The sequence below is a fragment of the Priapulus caudatus genome, unplaced genomic scaffold, assembly GCF_000485595.1.
Source record: "Priapulus caudatus unplaced genomic scaffold, Priapulus_caudatus-5.0.1 Scaffold441, whole genome shotgun sequence".
NCBI lineage: Eukaryota > Metazoa > Priapulida > Priapulimorpha > Priapulimorphida > Priapulidae > Priapulus > Priapulus caudatus.
Window position 1 is genome coordinate 29,471 of NW_014577502.1, and position 21,535 is coordinate 51,005.

Consider the following 21,535-nt stretch of genomic DNA (forward strand, 5'->3'; position numbering starts at 1 on the left):
ACTGCATCATAAATTGAAAAAAGCCATAATAGTGACAAAAGCACACAATGAGATTGCCCTCACAAAAAAACGCAGATTATAATAGAATCCATATGTAAACTGAATCTAATTACGCAGAAATAAATAACATGTCAGGACCAAAATTCCTTACAACGATGCACGCATGCGCACACCAGTCAAACGGCCGCAAAATTCCAATTTGCTCAGCGTAGCACGATGTAATTTCTATTACAAAAAGAACCACCCCCTCCCTCCCTTTGCTTTCACCACAGCTCTCAATGGACTGCACATAGTGATCCGAAGCAATGCTTCATCTCTTATCTACCTGTTCACGGATCAATAACCTATTTGCAGCAGGACTCTCGCTCGTAAAATGATATTCATTTTCATGCTCGTATGCCGTGACTGCCTCGGTTAATGATATTGGACCAAATCCACGAAAAATATGAGATGCTCAACACCAGCTCTGCCCGCGTAGCCCTTCTCTTTTCAACGTCGCAGAGTGAAGGGCTGACTACAGGTAGAGCTGATCAATTCATCAGCACATTTGGAAAGAAATAGAATACGGATGATGCATGCATATGCCTCGTTACACTTACATTCGGTCATAGGTATAGAGACAGCATACGTAATTATCTTTTTATAATTACACATATACTTGTTTCTACACTATCTGATTCGATTATCACTCAGTTGACCTATTTGGTTTTTGTAAAAGCCACGTGAAACATATTGGCAATAGGTATGATGCAAATCAGAAACTCATCCGTTTCACAGTTCATACATCTGATCCCCACAGTTTAATGTAATTAATCAGATACACCAGTATCACAGGGCTGCCAACTCTCACGCATTGACCGTGAGACTCACGCATTTTGACCAAATCTCACGCTCTCACGCTGATCTTACAATATCTCACGCGCAGCAAAAAAATGCTGAGATATCTCACTTCATGAATAAAACGCTGAAATATCTCACGCACAGCAAAAAAAAAATTTCAATATCTGAAAACAGTCACTTTAGTATGCACCAAATTGCACAAATTGAAGTTATAAAATGCAAAAGCTCCCTACTGTGGGAGGTGGGAAACCCCCTCCCACATCAACCCCCCCGCTCGGTCGCTTCGATCCCTCGCATCTCACTCTCACCTATCACCCAATGTTGGCAGCCCTGGTATCATATCACATCACTACACTCATACACAATACTGTAAATCGCACAAATCAACCAACGCAACCAATCATGGCGCACTGCAGTTCTTCAGTGCAGGGAAACCATCCATGCCCCCTTAGTTTACGGACTTGGTAACACAAACGAAAACATTAAGACATCTAATTACTATTACAGCGTAAATTAGGCGCCTTCGCCGGCAGCCTCTACTTAAGCACGACTAGTAATGCGTCTCGTCACTCCGTGATTGCTGAGTGGCGTGCGAAAATGTCACAAAAAGCGAGATTATGTTCACCACGTGCCCACGCACGCATGCTTTTGCATGACTACAAATGGCTTGAATTGTTACAGGCACCGGGAGATACGGGAGTAAAGCAGCCCGACTCTGTACAGGCAAGTAACAGTCTAATAGTCGAGAGCTCGATAACAAATCAGAATGCATGCAGCCAAAGAATTTCCAGTGATGTCACCACGCCAACCCTTTCTCAAGGTGCTTTGATGCGAAAATATCACGACGCCAACCAGTTGTGATACAGCTAATGATGCAGGAAATGATATTACAGCATTTAAAGACAACAGATGTAGCAATCTCTTTACTTGTGATGCACATTGCCAAAGAAATACTAGTACATGGCATTGGGTGAACACTATTGTGGTATTCACCCTTACCGAAATACTGCTGCTGCTGCTGTTGCTGTCGTTGATGATGTTGTTGTTGTTGTTGTTGTTGCTGCTGCTGCTGCTGCTACTGTTTCTACTTCCCCCTTCCCCATCCCCCTCCTCCTTCTGCTGCTGCTTCTGCTACTGCTGACCACTACTGCTGCTGCTATTATTTTTTCTTCTCCACCCATCCTCCTCCTCCTCCTCCTCCTCCTCCTCCACCTCCTGGTGTTGCTTGACCTTCAAGGCCTGACATGCAAGATACCAGTTAGTAGTGGACCTTCGCTACCACATCCACTTTCACACCCAGCCTCGCAAACTCACGTCTTCGCAGCACATCTTAGTCGTACCCCGGGTACACGCCAGCTGCTAGTGCTTCCGGAAAGAGAACAGCACTGGCCGAACGACAGTGTTACGTTCTCAGCACCACTGCGATAAACGAATCGTCCGCCACGGACAACGCCGACGGCAACAACGCCTACACGGTGTCAGCGCGCGGCACGCACGATGGCACCGACTCTCGAGAACGAACAAAGCGTTAATACTTAAGTAATGGAGCACACGATAGACAGCAGGGGCCGGTTTCACGAAGCGTACTTAAGTATTGAATCGTGATTAAATCACTAATCATTATTAACTTCTCGTACTTAAATTAAAGTGAATGTTTCACGAAGCTAAATTAACTTTAATCATGATTAACTTCTCGTACTTAAATTGAAGTGACTGTTTCACGAAGCGTAATTAACTTTAATCATGATTAAGTTAATCACAATATTTAATTCTACTCAGGAGCATGATTAAATCCACTAATCATAATTAGTTGCTAGTACTAGAACTTAGAAGTAGGTAGTACTAGTATATTAAGTACGCTGCAGATTTTACAATTGGAAATTTTACTTCAATTTTTTCCCAAGGTAATTTAAATTATCTAAGATTTGCTGTACTACTTCAATCATTATAGTTACAAATTAATTCCTTTTCATGTACCGAACTTGAAGATATTTTTGGCGTATTGGTCCGCCATATTGAATACCGTCTAATTTGTTTTAGACTGGTACTCGCTCCCACCTCGATTACTCGATTCCCATCGAGGTAATCTATAAGGCAGAGAGGGAGCGAGTACCAGTCTGATTCATGTTGAAGTCGGCTAATATGTGATTTAGTTAATATGTTACCTAAATTGCTTCGTGAAACAGATTTTTGACGTATGAATTAACTAATTACCGGAAGTTAAGCTTATGCATTAGTGATTTAATCATACTTAAGTTAAGTACGCTTCGTGAAACCGGCCCCAGGAAGTTATTACACAAAGAAAACTTTCGTAGATTCGATAATGGAATCGGTGGCACACAACGCGAGCCCGCTTCTGACCCACCGCCAATGCGTCGCGTCGATTGATATCACAGCCGCTTTCATCCGCCCGGCTGCTCGTCGATCGACTCGGCGTGTACCAGCTGAATGAGGGCGCGGTCGAGGCTGCCCGTCTGCTGTAGAGGCCGCCCTTCTGGAGCGTTTGGGTCGAGAGGCAGGATGAGGCCTTTAACTCGCGGCGTGTCGGATACGATATCGGCGAGCAGCCAGGTGCAGAGCGGACTCAACCGGCGCGATCTGAGCGTGTACTTCAACGAGTGAGGCCGTCGACGGGCAACACGTTCGCTCGTCGTGTCAGCAGATGCCATCTGCAAGGGCGACATTTCAGGTTTTAGTGAAGCTCATGTTGTCGTAGCTACTTTGCATGTGCAGTGGCTACGTCGTACACTGCCACTGCTACTGCACATGTCGTTGTCATAGCTACATCACGTGTTGTCATAGCTATTCTACGTGTTTTATCGTAGGAACTTCACACATTGTCACAGCTAGTTCACATGTTATCATATCTGTGTTACACATTGTCACAGCTAGTTCACATGTTATCATATCTGTGTTACACATTGTCACAGCTAGTTCACATGTTATCATATCTGTGTTACACATTTGTCACAGCTATGTCACATGTTTATTCATATCTGTGTTACACATTGTCACAGAGTTCACATGTTATCAATCTGTGTTACACATTGTCACAGCTAGTTCACATGTTATCCTATCTGTGTCACACATTGTCTTAGCTATGTCACACATTGTCACAGCTAGTTCACATGTTATCCTATCTGTGTCACACATTGTCTTAGCTATGTCACACATTGTCACAGCTAGTTCACATGTTATCATATCTGTGTCACAGATTGTCTTAGCTATGTCACACATTGTCACAGCTACAGGCCTTCATTTTTAAAGGGCGCGATCGCGCCCGCCGTCACCACACGCTCCCCAAATTGTGCCATGCTGTGCATGGCTCATCGGCGCAGCCTCCTCGGGCTTGTCTCTTCCTTCTGCCGGCCCTGCTCCTGTGAGGCGATGGTCACGCTGATAACTGTTGCACTGATGACGTCAAAACGTTCTAACCTAACGGTTTTACCTCACTGCCAACACCGCCACCACTAAACCCTCACACTAAACAACGCAGCCGCACGGCCGTCTGGAGCTCAATCTGACGGTCTGTTGCTACGATGTTATAAACGTAAAAGTTTCAGTCTGTGCGTAGCTACCACATTTGTTAGGCGCAGTAAATCAAAAAAAAAAAAACAAAAAAACATGCAGACACGCAGTTGCGTTGCACATCATTTGTCTAAAGACCGTCACTATCTCCCCCCCCAACCATGCGATTTTGGCTTTATTTTGAATTAAATGATACTTGCTCTTCACTTCGAATTTGTGTCATAGGATTTCACAGGTATCTATTTTTATCATATCTATAAAGATGTTCCACACATCATGAGCATGGATCTCAAGTATAATTAGAGGGGGCCGGGGAGTCCTTCTCCCCACCTCCCTCCCTCCTCCCTCCCCCCTGCCTCCACTTCACTCCCCTTGCCTCTCACTTCCACCCCCTTACCTCCCTATTCTCCCTCCCCCTGCCTTCGACCTCCCTCCCCCTGTCCCTCCCACCTCCCATCCCCTTGCACACCATCTCGCACGACTAATTGTACCCCGTTCCCGCCTCGATACACAACGCGTATGCACCGTTTTCGTCCTGCTCCCCGTCTCAATTTACTACTCTCTCTCTGCTTTATCTTAGACATTTCTCTCTCCTCTCTTCTTAATTATATAAAAAAAATTAAAACCCAGCGATGATGCCTTTTACTGCCCCTCATAAATGCTTTTCTTCCTTATGCCCTGAGATAATTGTTAGTGGGGAGGTGACAGTGGATGAGAGATTACATTACGTTCAAACTCATAAATCTATATAGTGGTCTCTAATATTTGCTATGGTAACAGGCTTATACTTGTTCGCCCTCACACTTTGGTAAATGGATACGCCGCCATAGCCTACTCGATATATGTTAAGAATTCAAGATGAAAAGTCAATTATTATATTATTATAATATTGGCTATCTAGTTAATATTTATTCGTTTAACAAAGACATGAGAATAAAATCTGAAATTTAAACTAGGGCCTTATAGTCTTGCCGGCGAGCATGCGCGCCGGTGCACAGTGCTAATCAATAATCAAGATGGGCATCGCTTCTGTTAAATCTCTACAGCTTAGGTACAGGCTAAAATCCAAGGTAAGTATAATTCAGGCAGTTGCTCAGCTGTGCAGTTAACAGGATGCATTAAGGTTGGCAGCAAACAATGTATGATTAAGAAGCGCCTAGCAGCCATGCGGCTGCCTAGTGTTTTTGCCTCGTGCAGCATTCACTGATTCATCATTCAGGCCTTCAGGAACCTAAGGCAGGTGCTATAGACAGACGTGCTTTAGCAAAATTCATATGCATTTTAAGCGAGCGTAAACCTTGCTTCAACAAACATTTGCGCTCTTTGCCAATTAAACTGTGCCAACTGTTAGCCTCACATTGACACAGCGTATGGCTCTAATAATAGCAAACAAAAAGCAGTTCAGTGCTTTTGCTTAACAAGTCAAACAAATCAATGTTAACCCTCCTCTTGGGGTCAAAAGGTTGATCCGATCACTATACTCTTCGGCATGTCAGGCGGAAGGACTTTCATTGTCCTTTCAATGAAAGCCATAAAAATTGCTAGCGTCACCGCCTGAAACAAAAAAGTTTTCAATCGCCCTCCGTCAACCATGCCTCCTCAAAGAAAATGCTCTAAAACTTGCCCTGCTGCCCACTGACCTTTGCACCTGTGACTTCAATTCGGCACAGTATGGCCTTTTCCTACCATGATTGCTATCACACCGACTATCACAGAGCCTAGGTCGCAGCCGTTTAGATTCGGTGCGCAATTCTGGCATTTCCTCCGATACCTTAGAGCTTAAGGGATGTTGAATTGTTCCCCCTTCTTTTACACCTCTTGACCTTTGACCTTTGACCCCCAGCTTCGACATCACAACTTGTTTTGATGATCCCCCCCCCAACGACCCGAATATCGTGACCGTACGTCGAGCGGTTAAGATTTGTGCCCAACTGTTGACGGACGGACGGACGGACGACCGGACGACCGGACGGACGATCATGCGATTCTACAAGCTGCATCTGACTATGTCAGATGAGCTAAATATACATGTGTCGCCGCGCTATATATAGGCATTGTGATCCACAAAAATTAATCTATGGTGTGGGGACAGATATCATGATGCAAAAACCCTAACCCTAACCCTAATCCTAACCCTAATCCTAACCCTAACCCTAACCCTAATCCTAATCCTAACCCTGACCCTAACCTTAATCCTAACACTATCCCAACACTAGTGCTGCCACGTTGCGGTCACCTCCCTCCACGCCCGGGGGATAGCATTACCCCATCATCGCGCCTCATAAAAATGGTTGAAATATCACTTACCAAAAGTTCCTTAGTAGGTATTATTACAAATGTTAGCGACACACAACAATTTGTGGTGTGTAAGTAACTGAACGTATGACAGAGGTACAGGTTACTACCCTCTGGTTTATACAACTAGACAACAGCATCCAAATACAGGTACCTACACGGTAGCCACAAGTTACCTGCTCGTTTTCCACTATACGTGGCGAGAAGTGGCTACATACGTGGCTACTACGTACAAGTAATTTGGCTAGTTTGTTGATGGATTGTCATGATATTTCGTGCTAAAATATGCAGGTACATGGATTAGAGTCTCTAAGGATGAAGATCAGAATAAATAAAACAAGTTTATTTTTACATCCGATCAACTCTTTTATTAATCTGTGTGCTAGTGTTGGGTTGTTAGATGAAAAGAATGTAATCATGACGAAGCCATTGAATGAATGAAGGTGAAGATGAATAATAATCAGTAGATTGACATTGACCCAATTTTCGTTTTGGATTTCACTCTAGACTGAGGATTGGTCATGATTCCATCATCACACCCCAAGAGGCATGATGGAGAGCCCTTTTAAGGGTGTGATTTTTAGTGGAGCTCTCCATCATGCCTCTTAAGGGTGTGATTTTTTAGTGGAGCTCTCCATCATGCCTCTTAAGGGTGTGATTATGGAGCGTGAAAAGACCCCCTATGGTGTCCTAGGGGAGTCATTAGTAGTCCTCCTGTACTTTTAAAATCTGAAAGCCTGCAGCTAGTTCACAAATTATCATATCTATGTCACACATTGTCTCAGCCACGTCACAATTGTCACAGCTAGTTCACATGTTATATATATGTCACAGATTGTCTTAGCTACATCACACATTGTCCCAGCTACGAAACCTGTTGTCATATCTATGTCACACATTGTCACATTTACTTCAATTGTTTCCATATCTCCTCTCGCTTTATCATATTAGTTACTATAACATATTATCATGGGGTCGAAGCTACTAAATCTGGACTTGGCCTCACCTAAATTTGTTTTCCGAAGCTTTCGTCTGAGCTTTATGACTGCTTAGTTTCGTGTCCTTATACCTTGCCATGGTGTGCTGATAGCGGGTCATCAGGATGTTACGGTGCTTCATTCTGGAATAAACAAACATGGGTCAGCGATTACATCGGTGGTTGCATCACAACCTCAGCATAACACATTCTGTGAACGTCTACGTACGTCGTCATAGTACTTAGATATGATAACGTCAGGGGTGTATAATATAGATTATGCACTCTATAATATACTCCATATTATATAGATACTCTCTATTATACACGCCTGATAGCATTGCCCTAACATAGCAGGAGAGTATCACTCGGGCACTGTGTCTGTGTCTTGGCAAACACTCACGTGTTTGATAGACCAGCACTGTATCCGACATTGTCGTTTTTTATTGTTGCCGTTCCTGTTGTTGATGTTGTTGTTTTTGTTGTTGTTGTTATTGTTGTTGCTGCTGTTGTCGTCGTCGTCATTGTTCTGTTGAGATGTTTTCTGGTTTCATTCTTTGTCTCTATGTAAGGAGGCTATCACCTGGGTAATAGGGTAAGGAATCTCTCTCCCTCTCTCTCTCTCTACCTCTTTCCCTTCCTCTCATTCTCTTTCTCACCCCCTCTTTCCCTTCCTCTCATTCTCTTTCTCACCCCCTCTCTCCCTCCCTATGTTCCCTCCACTCTTGCTTGATGTCTCTCTCTCTCTCTCTCTCTTTTTCTATTTATCTCTTCCTTCTCTCTTTATCTTCCCCTCCCACTTCCTCTCTTCCTTCCTTCCTCCTCCTTTCTTTCCACATAATAGTAACGTCAGAATTGATAATTATCATATGTACTAGTATCTGCCACCAAGCATCCTCAACATATATATAGCCTACTATAAAGCAAGCTCTACATAGATCACACGAGGGTTGAGTTGTCATTAACCACCTTGTCAAGTTCAGCCAAAGACAACCGTGACATTTATGACTATATAATAACTGACAGATGATGCAGTACATGACAAGCCCGTTTGCAATTTCCACTGGTCTGGTAACAGATTATTACCATTTATTGCCTCGAGCCACTGCATAACAGGGTCAGTGTAGTGGCAGAAAAAATGCAAGTGGTGTGATGCCAGAATTATTTAAGCGAAAGCTGGCGCATGCACGCACAGATCGCTGACACATGAGAGGGGGTGGGTGTGTGTGTGTGGGGGTGGGTGTGTGTGTGTGGGGGTGGGTGTGTGTGGATGGGAGGTAGGGTGTGTGTGTGGGGGGGGGGGTCAATGCAAAAGTATATTCATTATAGAATTTCAATTAAAATTATTTATTATTCATTACCCAGTTCATGTTGATAAACAACAAAATATTGCAGATTTTTCCGTTGATTAAAGTTCTCCATTACGGCTCTATTCGCTAATTAATGAATGGATAAATGTTGTTAAATGCAGCCAATGGTAATGCCTCACAAATGTTTCATTACGTTAATAAGCGTATAAAGCTAGAATAATCTAGCAGAACGTTAGCAACGCACCCGGCAGTTAGATGCGATATGATATGACTACTAGGCACTTAAAAAAAAAAAAAACCCTAACCCTAACCCTAACCTAACCTAAACCCTAACCCTAACCCTAACCTAACCTAAACCCTAAACCTAACCTAAACCCTAACCCTAACCCTAAAAAAAAATTAAATTAAATTAAATTAAAGTGCCTAGTAGTCATATCATATCGCATATAACTGCCGGTTGCGTTAGCATGCAACTGCTGACAACAACTGCAAACACGTGACTAGATGTTGCTAGGTTACATGCCGTCATGTGAATAGTAGATAATGGATGTCTATTACCTTACGCCGGAACGTGATCTACACTCTACAGGGAACGTTTTATTTAATGACGGCAAAAGGGGAGGATGGTGAAAATCGAATGAGGAAGCGAAGTAGGTGAGTATAAGAGGGTCAGACAGAGAGCAAACTGAAAGAGTAGAGGCTAGGAAGGGAAACCAGGGGGCAGGAGCAGGGACAGAGACGAGGGGAAAAAAGTAGGAGTTTAGAGGTAAGGAGAAGAGGAGAGAATAGAAAGGCAAAAAAATAAAGGAGAAGATGGAAGATCCTAATCCTCCTAATATCCTATTATACCAATATTGTTGTTGTTCTCCTCTACTTCCCCTCCTCTACCCCTTATAGTCCTCCTCCCCTCAATCTTCACCTTCCTCTCCTCCTCTTCCTATTCCTGCCCCTCTCACCTCTCCAGCACACAGTCTCCTGCTATCTAGTCCCTTCTATTTCCCATTAGCACGGATGCTGACCTTTGACCTGATTTAATACAGGTCAAAGGTCAGCTTAGGCATGGGCATTACCTTCGGTACATGTCATCGTCTTCTCCTCCCCAGCCGAAGTACAGGTTCGAGTAACCGTTCACCAATTCAAACATGTCTCTTCCCATCGCTGTCACACCTCCGAAGTTATTCTCAAACGTGAGCCTGCCATGCACGAATGACAACAATCAATACTCCAGCTCCAGGGGGACATTAATACACGGCTGTAATCACGGCATAATGAAAAAAGCTCTACTGGAGTAATTCGAGCGTTTAAAAGTGGGAAACGCTGTGAGAAACCACAGACGGGTCGAACGATTGATTTATTTGGGAAAACTACAGTCAAGGTAGAGCATTGAAGCTGCTCACATATTCCTTGTGAAAATCTAATTCGTTCCATATATATTGTATACAGTCAAACCAGTATACAACAGTCACACACGGGAACCACCAAGATTGTCCTTTATTGAGATAACTGTATGTCGTATAGAAGTGGTTTCGCTGTATAAAGGCCACTCAAGAAATATGACATTTATAGACAGGCGACCAACCATTCTATAGACCTTGTTCGCTAAAGCAGGGGACACGCCATGCGAATTTCGCTGCGATCACATCCGCAGCGAAAATATTTGCACCCGCATGCGATAATTGAGCAGACCAATTCGCTAGACCGCAGCGGACACACTACACGCGATCTACTGTCACCACACGGCTCCAACCATGGCTCCAACAGTCATGTGGTCATGTGATTAGCATACTGATCAATGATTCGCTGCATTATAACATCGACCAGCTTGATTTTCGCTTCCACGGACACATGATGCGAATTTGTACGCAGCGGTAAAAATCCGCAGCGAAAATATCAAACGTTTGATCGCTGCGAATTTCGGTGCGGATGAAATTCGCAGCGAAATTCACCCGCGCTTGAGCAGACACACATGCGAATTTCACTGTGATTTTAACAATTGCTGCGGACATGCGAATTAATTCGCATGGTGTGTCCCCCGCTTAATACAGGATTGACTGTATGCCTAATTATTGTCATATATTGCTTCACTGGCTGTCACTACACAAGTGACCACTGAACACCAGAGCAATATTACTTAGGCCACCTTTTTTTGTTTTGTTGGTTTACAGAATTTTTGTTGTTGTTGTTGACTCGGTAGGGTAAAATAAAAAAAATAAAAAAATTGTCGTTTTGTCAGATCAAACAAGTCAAAATACAGTGATACTGTTATACATAATATTAAAGTATTTTAAGAAAACTAAATGAAAACAAAACTCAACTTGTAATTATTTTTACTTTTATTATAAACTGTTTGTGCAAGTTTACTATTTTTTTTATTCATATTTCTTAGAGAAAAAGTCGGCGGGAATAAAAAATACAGATTTTCAATTTTTATTTTTTTTCGTTTTTTTTCTTGAAAATTCGGGTTGGCGGATCTGTAAACCAACAAAATAAAAAATTCTCGCCTTACTACCACTGCATGTAATCTGCAGCACCATCTATCTGGTGTGGGTAATAAAAACTATACTATCCTACACTTTCCACCTTAGTTCAAGATGAGGTACTAGGAACTATAGCTCATAGGGTCTATGTCCCCCAGGGTACTATCGGAGGGTACCCAGGGTACGGTTCGATATATCGGAAGATTCAGAACGTACCCTGGTAACTATCTGATATGGTTAGGGTTAGGGTTAAGGTTAGGGTTATGGTTAGTATTAGGGAGTAGGCGTAGGCGACTCCCTAGTCCCTAGACTCGTTAGTGGAGTAGGCGAGGTACGGTCCGGCATATTAGATAGTACCAGGGTACGTTCCAATATATCGAACCGTACCCAGGGTACCCTCCGATTGTACCCTGGGGGACATAGACCCTCTCAGCGGAACTATCGGCGTCAATTCTCATACGAGTGCCAAAACTGTGTATAATGTGTATTACACATATACATGCAGAACTACTGCACGCGGATATGGCAAATCAACATACAAGAACGTACGGGCACAGATTCTCACAACCGTGCCTGATATATATATATATAAACACACATGAACACGCAGAACTAACAGTGTGGACCACCATGACAGGCTAACTAATGATTCTTCTGACACACTGTATACATTTACACATACTTGAAGTCCATGGAATCTATGGCGGTGGATAGGTGCACAGGCTGACCTGGGCTCGCGTATGTTAGTCTGTCATCTTCTGGTAGCAAGTCGACATCGTGAAACACAAAGCACTGCCAGTCATAGTCCTTGATCGCTTCTGCATAACCTACATTCAACAACTTTGCCCTATTAAAGGGGTCGTCTCCATCCTGAAACAGCAAAGAATGACGAACAGGCTCAACACGGAAATTATTCAGTGCTCTGCACCCACGCACACGCTCACACACACACAGAATCATATACATGCACACACACATCGAACACGCACACGCACGCACGCACCCACCCACGCATGCATGCATGCACCCACGCATGCACACACACATATACATGCACACGCACATCGAACACACCCACGCACACACGCACCCACCCACGCACGCACACACGCACGCACGCATGCACCCACGCACGCACCCACCCATGCACACATGCACGCACGCATGCACCCACGCATGCACACACACACATATACATGCACAGGCACATCGAACACACACGCACAAACACACACACACGCGCGCACACGCACACACTCACACAGACACACACATGTACGCACGTACGCACATGCATGCACACATACTCACACACACACATGCACACACGCACACACACACGCACACACGCACGCACGCAGGCGTACCTGTTCGACTACGTAGATGCCGTAATCTAGTTGCTGACGCTGGAGGAACGGGTGCATGTAATCGAGGAACACGCGCAGGTTGGCGTCGCGCGCGCGGTACGGCAGTATGATGGCGACGCGGTGCCGCGCTGCGCAGTCGTCCGGCCGCCACCGCCCCCCCGGCTCGACGTCCGAAAACGCAAACTTGTACTCGACGTCGTACCACGACGGTGGCGCCACCACGGGAATTTTCTGCAGGCCGACTAGACGGAGAGAGAATGTGTGTCTCGCTTAGCGTCCGAGCTTCGTGAAGCACGAGGAGTACTACTCAGCACGCAAATCTGTGATTTTCGTTCGATTTGTCGATGGAGCATTTTGTTTTGCTCGAGAGTTTTTTGTTGATGTGGTTTTCACTTGCAATGAGTAAACATCCTAATTTTGTTCGGAACATGCTCAGCACGGGGAGGTCATACAAACAGCAACATATCCGAAAATACGCAGCGTTGCATGCAAGCAAATACAATGCAATCATGTGCGTTTTCTCCCTCGACCTACATTTCCACTATAGCCAAACGATATTCCTTTGCCTTTGTAGCTGTCCACAGGAGTAACTATTTATAACGTGACATTTATACGTGTAAATACTACATGAATGCATGCGCCTGGCATGGTTTCTATGTTCAATCGACACACAATTTGCTCAACTTGCTTACATACTGTGCGTAGCAACTTGGCGATACCTAACTACAGTTAAACCTGCGTTAGCAGCATAGAAATATATATAGACAGGGTTCATAGTAGTAAGACACATGTATGCTGAAATAAGGACTTATAAGACCCTTTCTGGAGGCCAAAATAAGACTTTTTTACGCGATTTCTGATAGATCACCGACTATTAAAGTACACTAATAATATTTATATACACAATTGCACAGCAGATTTCGCCGAAATTCAACACAGAAAATGTTGAAAAATGGTCCTTTGGCAAAAAATAAGGACTATTAAGTACTTTTCTAAGATTTCACCAAAAATAAGTACTAATAAGGGCCCTTATTTTATTTTTGGCAAAATAAGTACTTATAAGACTTTGGAAGACCTGCTACGAACCCTGATAGAGACATTAGTTTAACTAGTATATTATTTCTATGGTTAGCTGTCATCTCTATAAAATGGGAAGCTGTCTATAATAGAAATCTTTGGCATTTGACTTAATTGGAAATTACACGATGAAACAACCTCTATACAAAAGAAGGAGACTTCATATGAAGGAGACTTCATAAATAGACTGGTTTGACTGTACATGTTGCAAATTTACACAAATGTGCACAACCAGCAATAACATATAATACATCTATACTCACTGAGATGTGGAGACACAACTGGACACCTTGGTAAGCCAGTCCTTTGGCTTTCTGTCTGTCTGTCTTCATGTTGTGTTACAGTGTCTGTACTGTTTGGTGTCTGGTTACTGGTACTTTGTAGAACAAACTCATGTGTGTGGTTGGCAGGATTTTTTCTCAATATACTCCGTGCCTGGCGGTTTCCTTCAGAGTTATTTACCAGGGACTTCCTTTGCCTAGATTTGTCTGCATGGGCTGCTACTTCTGCATCCTTACCGCGCGCGCGTTTCCGCTTTTCTGTGGTGTCCACCGGTGAATTATTGTTCGGAATTTTATCTTGTGTTCGATTGCTAACGGAGTTGAAGACAAATGGTTCTTCAACTGAACCGTGAATTGCGTCTGAGAAAATGGTAGAGGCCTTTGGCTTTGCCGGCACCAATTTTAGACTATTCTGGCGTGTAACTGGTGTTCTTTGGACAGAAAAGTCCATAAAGGTTAAGCATATCAGCATAAATACTGACACAACTATCACACAAACCTTTAATGCGCATGCCATCAAAGTGTATATTACAGTGAGCTGTTTAGATGTTTTATCATTCAGTATATGTGTAAGTGCAATTTTAGATTAATTGATTGCATTACTAATGTACTAAAGGCCATTTGAATATGAATTCAACGTGCAAGTGAATTTAATGGTGGCTACATGATTTCCTAGCAAATTCTATTTAGCGTTCCAACCAACATTTACTTAAAGGCAGAATTATTTCCATCAACTCGAACACTGCCAGGTTCAATAATGCTCAGTTGAGTACCTGCAAAATGAAAACATTCTATAAGGGGGTGTTAAGCATACATACAATGGGTGGAATTTGAATGACTCAACTAGCACTAGCACATATTGCTTTATGTGATGAGTGAAATGAAAACAGGAAGTGGAGCGCTGCTATTCTGTTTCATTGCCTTGCAGTACGATAATCATAAAAGTCACTGTATATATACAAAATATATCAGCATTGTATTACTTGTAGAAGCTGTAGTGTTTCTCAGTCAGTACTTAGTAGTAAGTGGAGTTTACTGTAAGCTGATTAATTTCCATTTGCTATCTAGACTCTCCCATCCACGCATGTTCTGCTAATACAAAAGCCATTTTTAAACCTATGTCTACACAGTTGATTGGCAAATCACTCTAGTCAGCACACTTATCACACCATCTTTCGTGATAGGTTTAAGATTAGGTTAGGATTAGGGGCCCAGGTGGGGTTAGATTAAGGCTATAGATCTATATGGTTTGCATTAGAATCACGCTGAGGTGCTATGATAGTCAAAGCCATGCAAGGTCAAGTGACACTCCTATTGACACCCCATCACGTGACGTAATGTCATAACGAATATTCTTTATAATCTATAAAACCCTAACGAAAAAGGAAACGCCCATTAAATTTTTTTTAATAACCTTTGCGTCATTTCTGGGCACATTATTTGTTTACCTAATGAACAGGAAAAGGTTGAAAAGAAACAGTAACATAAACACAGTCAGAAATTAGAGCCTTTCACAAATTAATGTCAGTTTTAAAAATCTTGTCGGACCCAACATGTAATGTCCCCGGAATGGGGAGAACCCTGGAATAAAATTTGAGCCAACACAGAATTCTTAGATATGCTTTCTGTAACAGCAACTACATCTGACATACTGACATTAATTAGCATAGACAATTCGTGATCAGCTTTAAGAGTGTCTGAAATCCATTGATTTAGGGGTGTATTAAGCCCGGCACACCTTGCCGAACATTTTGCTCAAAAACATTATCGTAGCAATGTTCCATGAAATGTTCGGCAATGTGCGGTGAAAAAAGTCGCCGAACATTTGTTCCGAACAATGTTTCTGAAGATCGGAAATGTTTGATATCTCGAACATTGTTCGTCGAATGTTCGTCAATGTGCGCTGAATGTCGAACAATTCTAGGAACATTTGTAAAGTAATAACCAATAGCAGCACGATATGTGGTCACATGATTTTTGTGCCCAATCATGGGCCGATCACGTGACTCTTTACAACACAGCTACTAGACGGCGCCATGAGGTTGTTCGCTGTAAAATGTTCGGCAATGTGCGCTCAGCAATTGTTCACCCGCACATTGCCAGACAAAAACATTTGTTCGGACGAACATTTGTTCGGGAAAATGTTCGGCAATGTGCGCCAGGCAATGTGAGTCCAGAAACATTGCATCAACCATTGAGTCATATCAATATTTAGTGTCCAATCAATGAAGAACACTGATCAATATAACTAGTAGGTGTTGGACGATACGAACTCGTAGTTCATGATACAATCCTTATCACGATATAGTCTGCACAATTCAATACATATATCAACAGGAGTGAATAATAATAGATTAATAATAAAGATAATGCTATCCAACTGCTCAATCCTAGTTTGGGACCCAGGTCCTCATTTCTGCAAATGTGCTATTTACTAAGCTGGGTACTAAAATAGGATTGGACCCAACCCAACACTGGGTAACACAGTTGAAAACCATGTTGAAAACATGTTGATAATGAGACAAAATATCATGTCCATTTCCAGAGTGACTGATGACAAAAGAATATATTACAGACACGTACATCAACACAATAACAAAACCAAATAGGATCTACCACACTGTTCCCATTACGATTTATTGTATCTAACATGTGCGTATACGTATGTATACAGAGATCGTAGTACCGGATTATCGATTAGGGTCAAAAGCATAATATTATGAACATGATTATATTAGGCTTTATATTACACAGTACCATACTGTCCTGACTATAGTCATACTACTGTGTACTTAGCCCGACCAGGCTGTGTGATTAACGTCAATATACACAATAGGGTCTTCTAACGCTCATAGGGTCTATGTCCGCCCCCAGGGTACTGCCGGAACGTACCCTGGATAGGGTTCCGTCCGGTATACCAGAACGTACCCTGGTAACTATCTGATATGGTTAGGGTTAGGGTTAGGGTTAGGAAGTAGGCGTAAGCGACTCCCTAGACTCGTTAGTGGAGTAGGCGAGATACGGTTCGGCATATTACTATTAGATAGTACCAGGGTACGTTCCGGCAGTACCCTGGGGGACATAGACCCTCTCAGCTCTTCTAACCCTAGCATAGCTTTAGTAACTAACCCTAGCAAAGACCGTTTCTTGGAGCTACTGTCACTGTGTATGTATTGTGTTACCTGCACTGGGTGACTCTCCCGCACGTGAACATAGACTACAGTTGAGATGTACCCACACTACGGAAGTATACTATACAGACTCTGCAGTGTAGTACAGAATTTGATTATTGATCATTGAACTTGATATCCAGGATCCTTAAAGCCGCACATTGCGCATCCAAACGCTAATTTCTCCAGTGCTAAACTAGCAAATACTTCGTGTCATGCACAATCACACTACCTTATGACAAAATAAACTCTAGTTGCTCCCATTTCACTGCGCATTTGCTTAAAACCCACAAGAAAGAGGTGAGAAAACTGGCATTCTGGCGCAAACGCCGACTGTTTGCCAAACAATTTAGCCTCGAAGTGGTGAGGTGACGTCACGTTTTTATCTTTGCTACACCCGTACCGCTGTACCGTAGCACCGCTGTGCGGTTGCTTGGGGAAATTGTCAACAACATCAGAGAATTTTAACAACATTGGAGGTATTCTCAAATACCTTTTATAAGACAACGCACAGTGAAATGGGAGGAACTAGAGTTTATTTTGTCATAAGGTAGTGTGATTATGCATGACACGAAGTATTTGCTAGTCTAGTAGTAGTACTGGAGAAATTAGCGTTTGGATGCGCATTGTGCGGCTTTAATTGATTCCAGGATTAGTATGACCTAGCTTTAGTACTATAGCCCGCGTACAGTTGCCGCAGGGTTCTGGAGCAACAGCCTTCCTCAGTTCCTGCGGCAACTGTACACGGGGTATAGTACTAGAGCTAAGTATGACCATGACTATCACTTATCAGTATGACTATATTGACTATGAGTGAGTCACCGAGTCCGAGTGTGATAAAAGATAGGTAGGTAAAGATAAAAGATAAAAGATAAAAGATGTGATAAAATGCGCATATCCTATTCACTGGCAGTCGCACTGACACTGCCACAGGCAGCGTGATTAAATTTACACAGATATACTCATAACACTGTTACGCAACGATGCGCAGACTTACCATGAATTTAACATCATATTCAGAAAAATCCCCGATGGCCTCTGACAGACGATGATATGGAAAGAACTCAGGAACAGCTAGTATATGTCGTTCTCGTGACAGAACCGGCTAACTATGGGATGACTCACTATACACTGTCCCAGCATCTACTGCGCCTGCGTACAAAGATGCAGCGCCATTTCTCATAAACGAGATGCTTATAGATGGCACCCGTAATCGTAATCCTAATAAGTGGTCGTATAACTGTGCTGGATTTCCCAGTCAATCTCCAATCCATTATCGTGACGTCATTGATCATAAATGTAACTTTTCCGCCACAGACAACCAACTTCTGATATACATTCTAAAGAAAATACTGCTGGTTTACGGAACTGGTGTCATGCGAATGCATGATGAGTGTATGTGGAAGAGAATGTAAAATTACGTCATCACCTCCGGTCCGCGAGTTTTTTTTTACATGTGAGTTGGGAAATAGATATTACTATTAGGAAGCAGGATATAGATATTCTATATAATAAGATCTCTGTATTATACACTCCTGATATATACATATGTGTATATATGATATTGTAAGCATGTAGTTCATGCGAACGGGGCTGCAGATGACACTAGCAACACTGGGCTTGCGAACGAATAGGGGGAACCCTGGGTAACGAATAGGGATGATGTATATCACGTGATGAGTACCGGTACGGGTTACTTCATATAGCAGCGATTGGCTGTTTCACCTCGTACGTGTTATGCCCACAGCCTTTGTGTTGGCTTGATGAGTAATCTGGTCAGGAATTCTCAGACAATAGCCCACATACTGGCCAAGTGTCTTAAAACAATTGTTATTTTATAGACAGACTGCGCAGTTTAGCCAAATAGCGAAGAGCGAGGAAGATGCTTGCTCGTTTGGTTACCGAATTTCGTGATGATGTGGGAAAACTACGTAGCGTGAAAGAAACATGCAGATCGAGACGACCTGTTTCGGGAGCTCATATATAGGCCTATAAGAGCGAGCGCGCGTGTCGATTACAGAGAGAGAAATAGTAGAGTAGATCAGAAAGTGTAGAGAGTAGACAGCATACATTTACCGGTCGAGTATATAGTTGTGCGGCTATAGTGCTCTAGCTTGTGTTAGAATCGTTATAATGTTTTGGAACATTATATATTAGAATATTATGTTGAGGAACATGTACATGGGTCAACCAACCTCAACTCGACTTTGCATTACGCCACCGACGGTACCAAAATCAACATACGGAGAGTGCGCCCGCGTGTGTGCGCGCGCGTGTGCGCGTACATATATTATGTAGAGACACATTTAACACGCTTTATTTCTGAAACAGCCTGGAGGTGCCCAAAGTACTTGGGAAGCTGTTAAGCCATGCTTGAGACTTATAGTTAATCGGAGAGCTGGAAGGAGTGTTAAGTCAGAGGAGAGACTCGTACAGTTGAAGCTATAATTAAGTTCCCTCAACTGCCGAGTCTCAATTAACAGTAACATCCTTTCAAAACATAAAACCAGACACATTTACGTTAAATAAATGTTATTATACAACGTTATAATATCGTTTTTGTGTTAGCTAGGTAATTAATGTTTTGCTTAAAAACAACACAATGTTAACACAACCTGATAATATATACATATATACACACGCATGTCCATGATACTAAGAGTCGATATAATATAATGATATTTAATAATGTATAATATTTCCTATTACTATCATTACTTACTATTACACTTTCTTTACTCGTGCTGGTACTGATACTAACAACGCATACGTACACAACAATTTGTATTTGTATTGTTTGTGTTTAGTAGCCGACCGTTTCCGCAACCCATTTTAATGATGAGAATACAAATCACTTATAATTTAGTTCTATTAAGTAAATAATTAGGCATGTAATAATTAAATAAAAGCTCAAAGCGTTTTGTTGTCATTATAGTGGTAGAAACAAGGAGTGACTGATCGTGACATAAGTGGTAGTAATTTAGGTTCGAATATTTCAGATTTCTGCTTTCAAACTCTCACAAACTCATTAAAATCTGCGTAATTAACGTAATCATCTTCCTAATCTTAACGTATTCTCTTCACATGAGAATGCACGTTCATGTCAATAGTGATAGATTTGATAGACAACTTGACATTCGCAATTAACGATGCGATCGATTGTTTAGAAGCACACCAATTAACAAACCGATGACTCTCAATATTGCACGCGGAGTCATGTTCAGCGATGAAAAATTTACCTTATCCGCCACCAAAATATTACAAATGCGGACATGTAAATCCAATCGCGGCCGTGTTACATTACAACATACACATGTATTTCCTATTAATTTAAATACAATTATAATAGACGGTAGTTCGCTCGAGAGCTTTATCCAGTCGGGAGCGTGCGATTGGCAGGTATACCAAGGCAATTAATGTGTGTGTACGTGTGTAATGAGAATGAAACGGCCAAAATGAGTGCAACGAATTCCTAAATTAATGTTCGCGTCCTGTCTGTTTCAGAGGCGATATATCCGGCCAATCAATGTTACCTGGCATTTACCTGTTAATACGTAATTAACTGTGATGAACTAGCTTTTAGTCACTCATTGGCCCCTTGATATTATATCATTTACATTCCGCGGGCGAGAACTACTTAAACATAAGAACTCCTTTATAATACCACTACCTTCCACTACCATGGTGAAACCACCCCCAGATCGGTATCGGACACCTTGACATCCGGTGCATTGTATATTAATTCATGATGTAATATAGTAAAATAGTAAAATAGTAATAATATAGTAAAATAGTAAGATAAATCAAGCAATAACAATAAAAACAATAAGAGGTAAAATTCAATAATAACCATAACGTCAATTTACTTCGACTATATAATCCAGCCTATACAAGACGTGATTGGGAGTTTAAGCAACAGCCACCACACAGATTTTTCCACAAATAACAAACACGATTTCCAGTCACGTTCAATTCACCGACTGAAACATTTACAGGCAACACAATTTTGCTTTGTACACTGAACATAATATTAGATTCTCCCGTTTTCCATATACACACACGCGCACGTGCAGATGGACAGCTATCAGTAAACAAATTACTTCACCCACACGCGCCAATAGGAGATCTCTGGACACTTTTCTGTAGAAAAAATATGGGTACGAACGAATACACGTCAAAATTTCTGAGCTATTCTCTGATATGATCAATGTGTG

General features: G+C 42.3%; 1 protein-coding gene across 1 annotated transcript; it reads right to left on the minus strand.

Moving 5' to 3' along the window:
- Positions 1–3,053: 3,053 nt before the first annotated feature.
- On the minus strand, positions 3,054–18,467 carry LOC106810454 (beta-1,4-galactosyltransferase 4-like). The gene is made up of 7 exons (XM_014813817.1): positions 18,319–18,467; positions 14,134–14,924; positions 12,794–13,035; positions 12,109–12,296; positions 10,020–10,142; positions 7,670–7,783; positions 3,054–3,509 (listed from the first exon to the last, which is right to left on the minus strand). The coding sequence occupies exons 2-7, from the start codon at positions 14,666–14,668 to the stop codon at positions 3,452–3,454; spliced, it is 1,260 nt and encodes a 419-aa protein (XP_014669303.1). The 5' UTR covers positions 14,669–14,924; positions 18,319–18,467; the 3' UTR covers positions 3,054–3,451.
- Between the last annotated feature and the right edge of the window lie 3,068 nt (positions 18,468–21,535).

Excerpts from the sequence above, each read along its gene's own strand:
- LOC106810454 (XM_014813817.1), bottom strand. The coding sequence starts at position 14,668 with ATGGCATGCGCATTAAAGGTTTGTGTGATAGTTGTGTCAGTATTTATG. Across the intron at positions 13,036-14,133 it reads AGTTGTGTCTCCACATCTCA|TCGGCCTGCAGAAAATTCCC; the intron begins GTGAGTATAGAT and ends CTCTCCGTCTAG. Across the intron at positions 3,510-7,669 it reads GCTTCGGAAAACAAATTTAG|ATGGCATCTGCTGACACGAC; the intron begins GTGAGGCCAAGT and ends TCGCCCTTGCAG.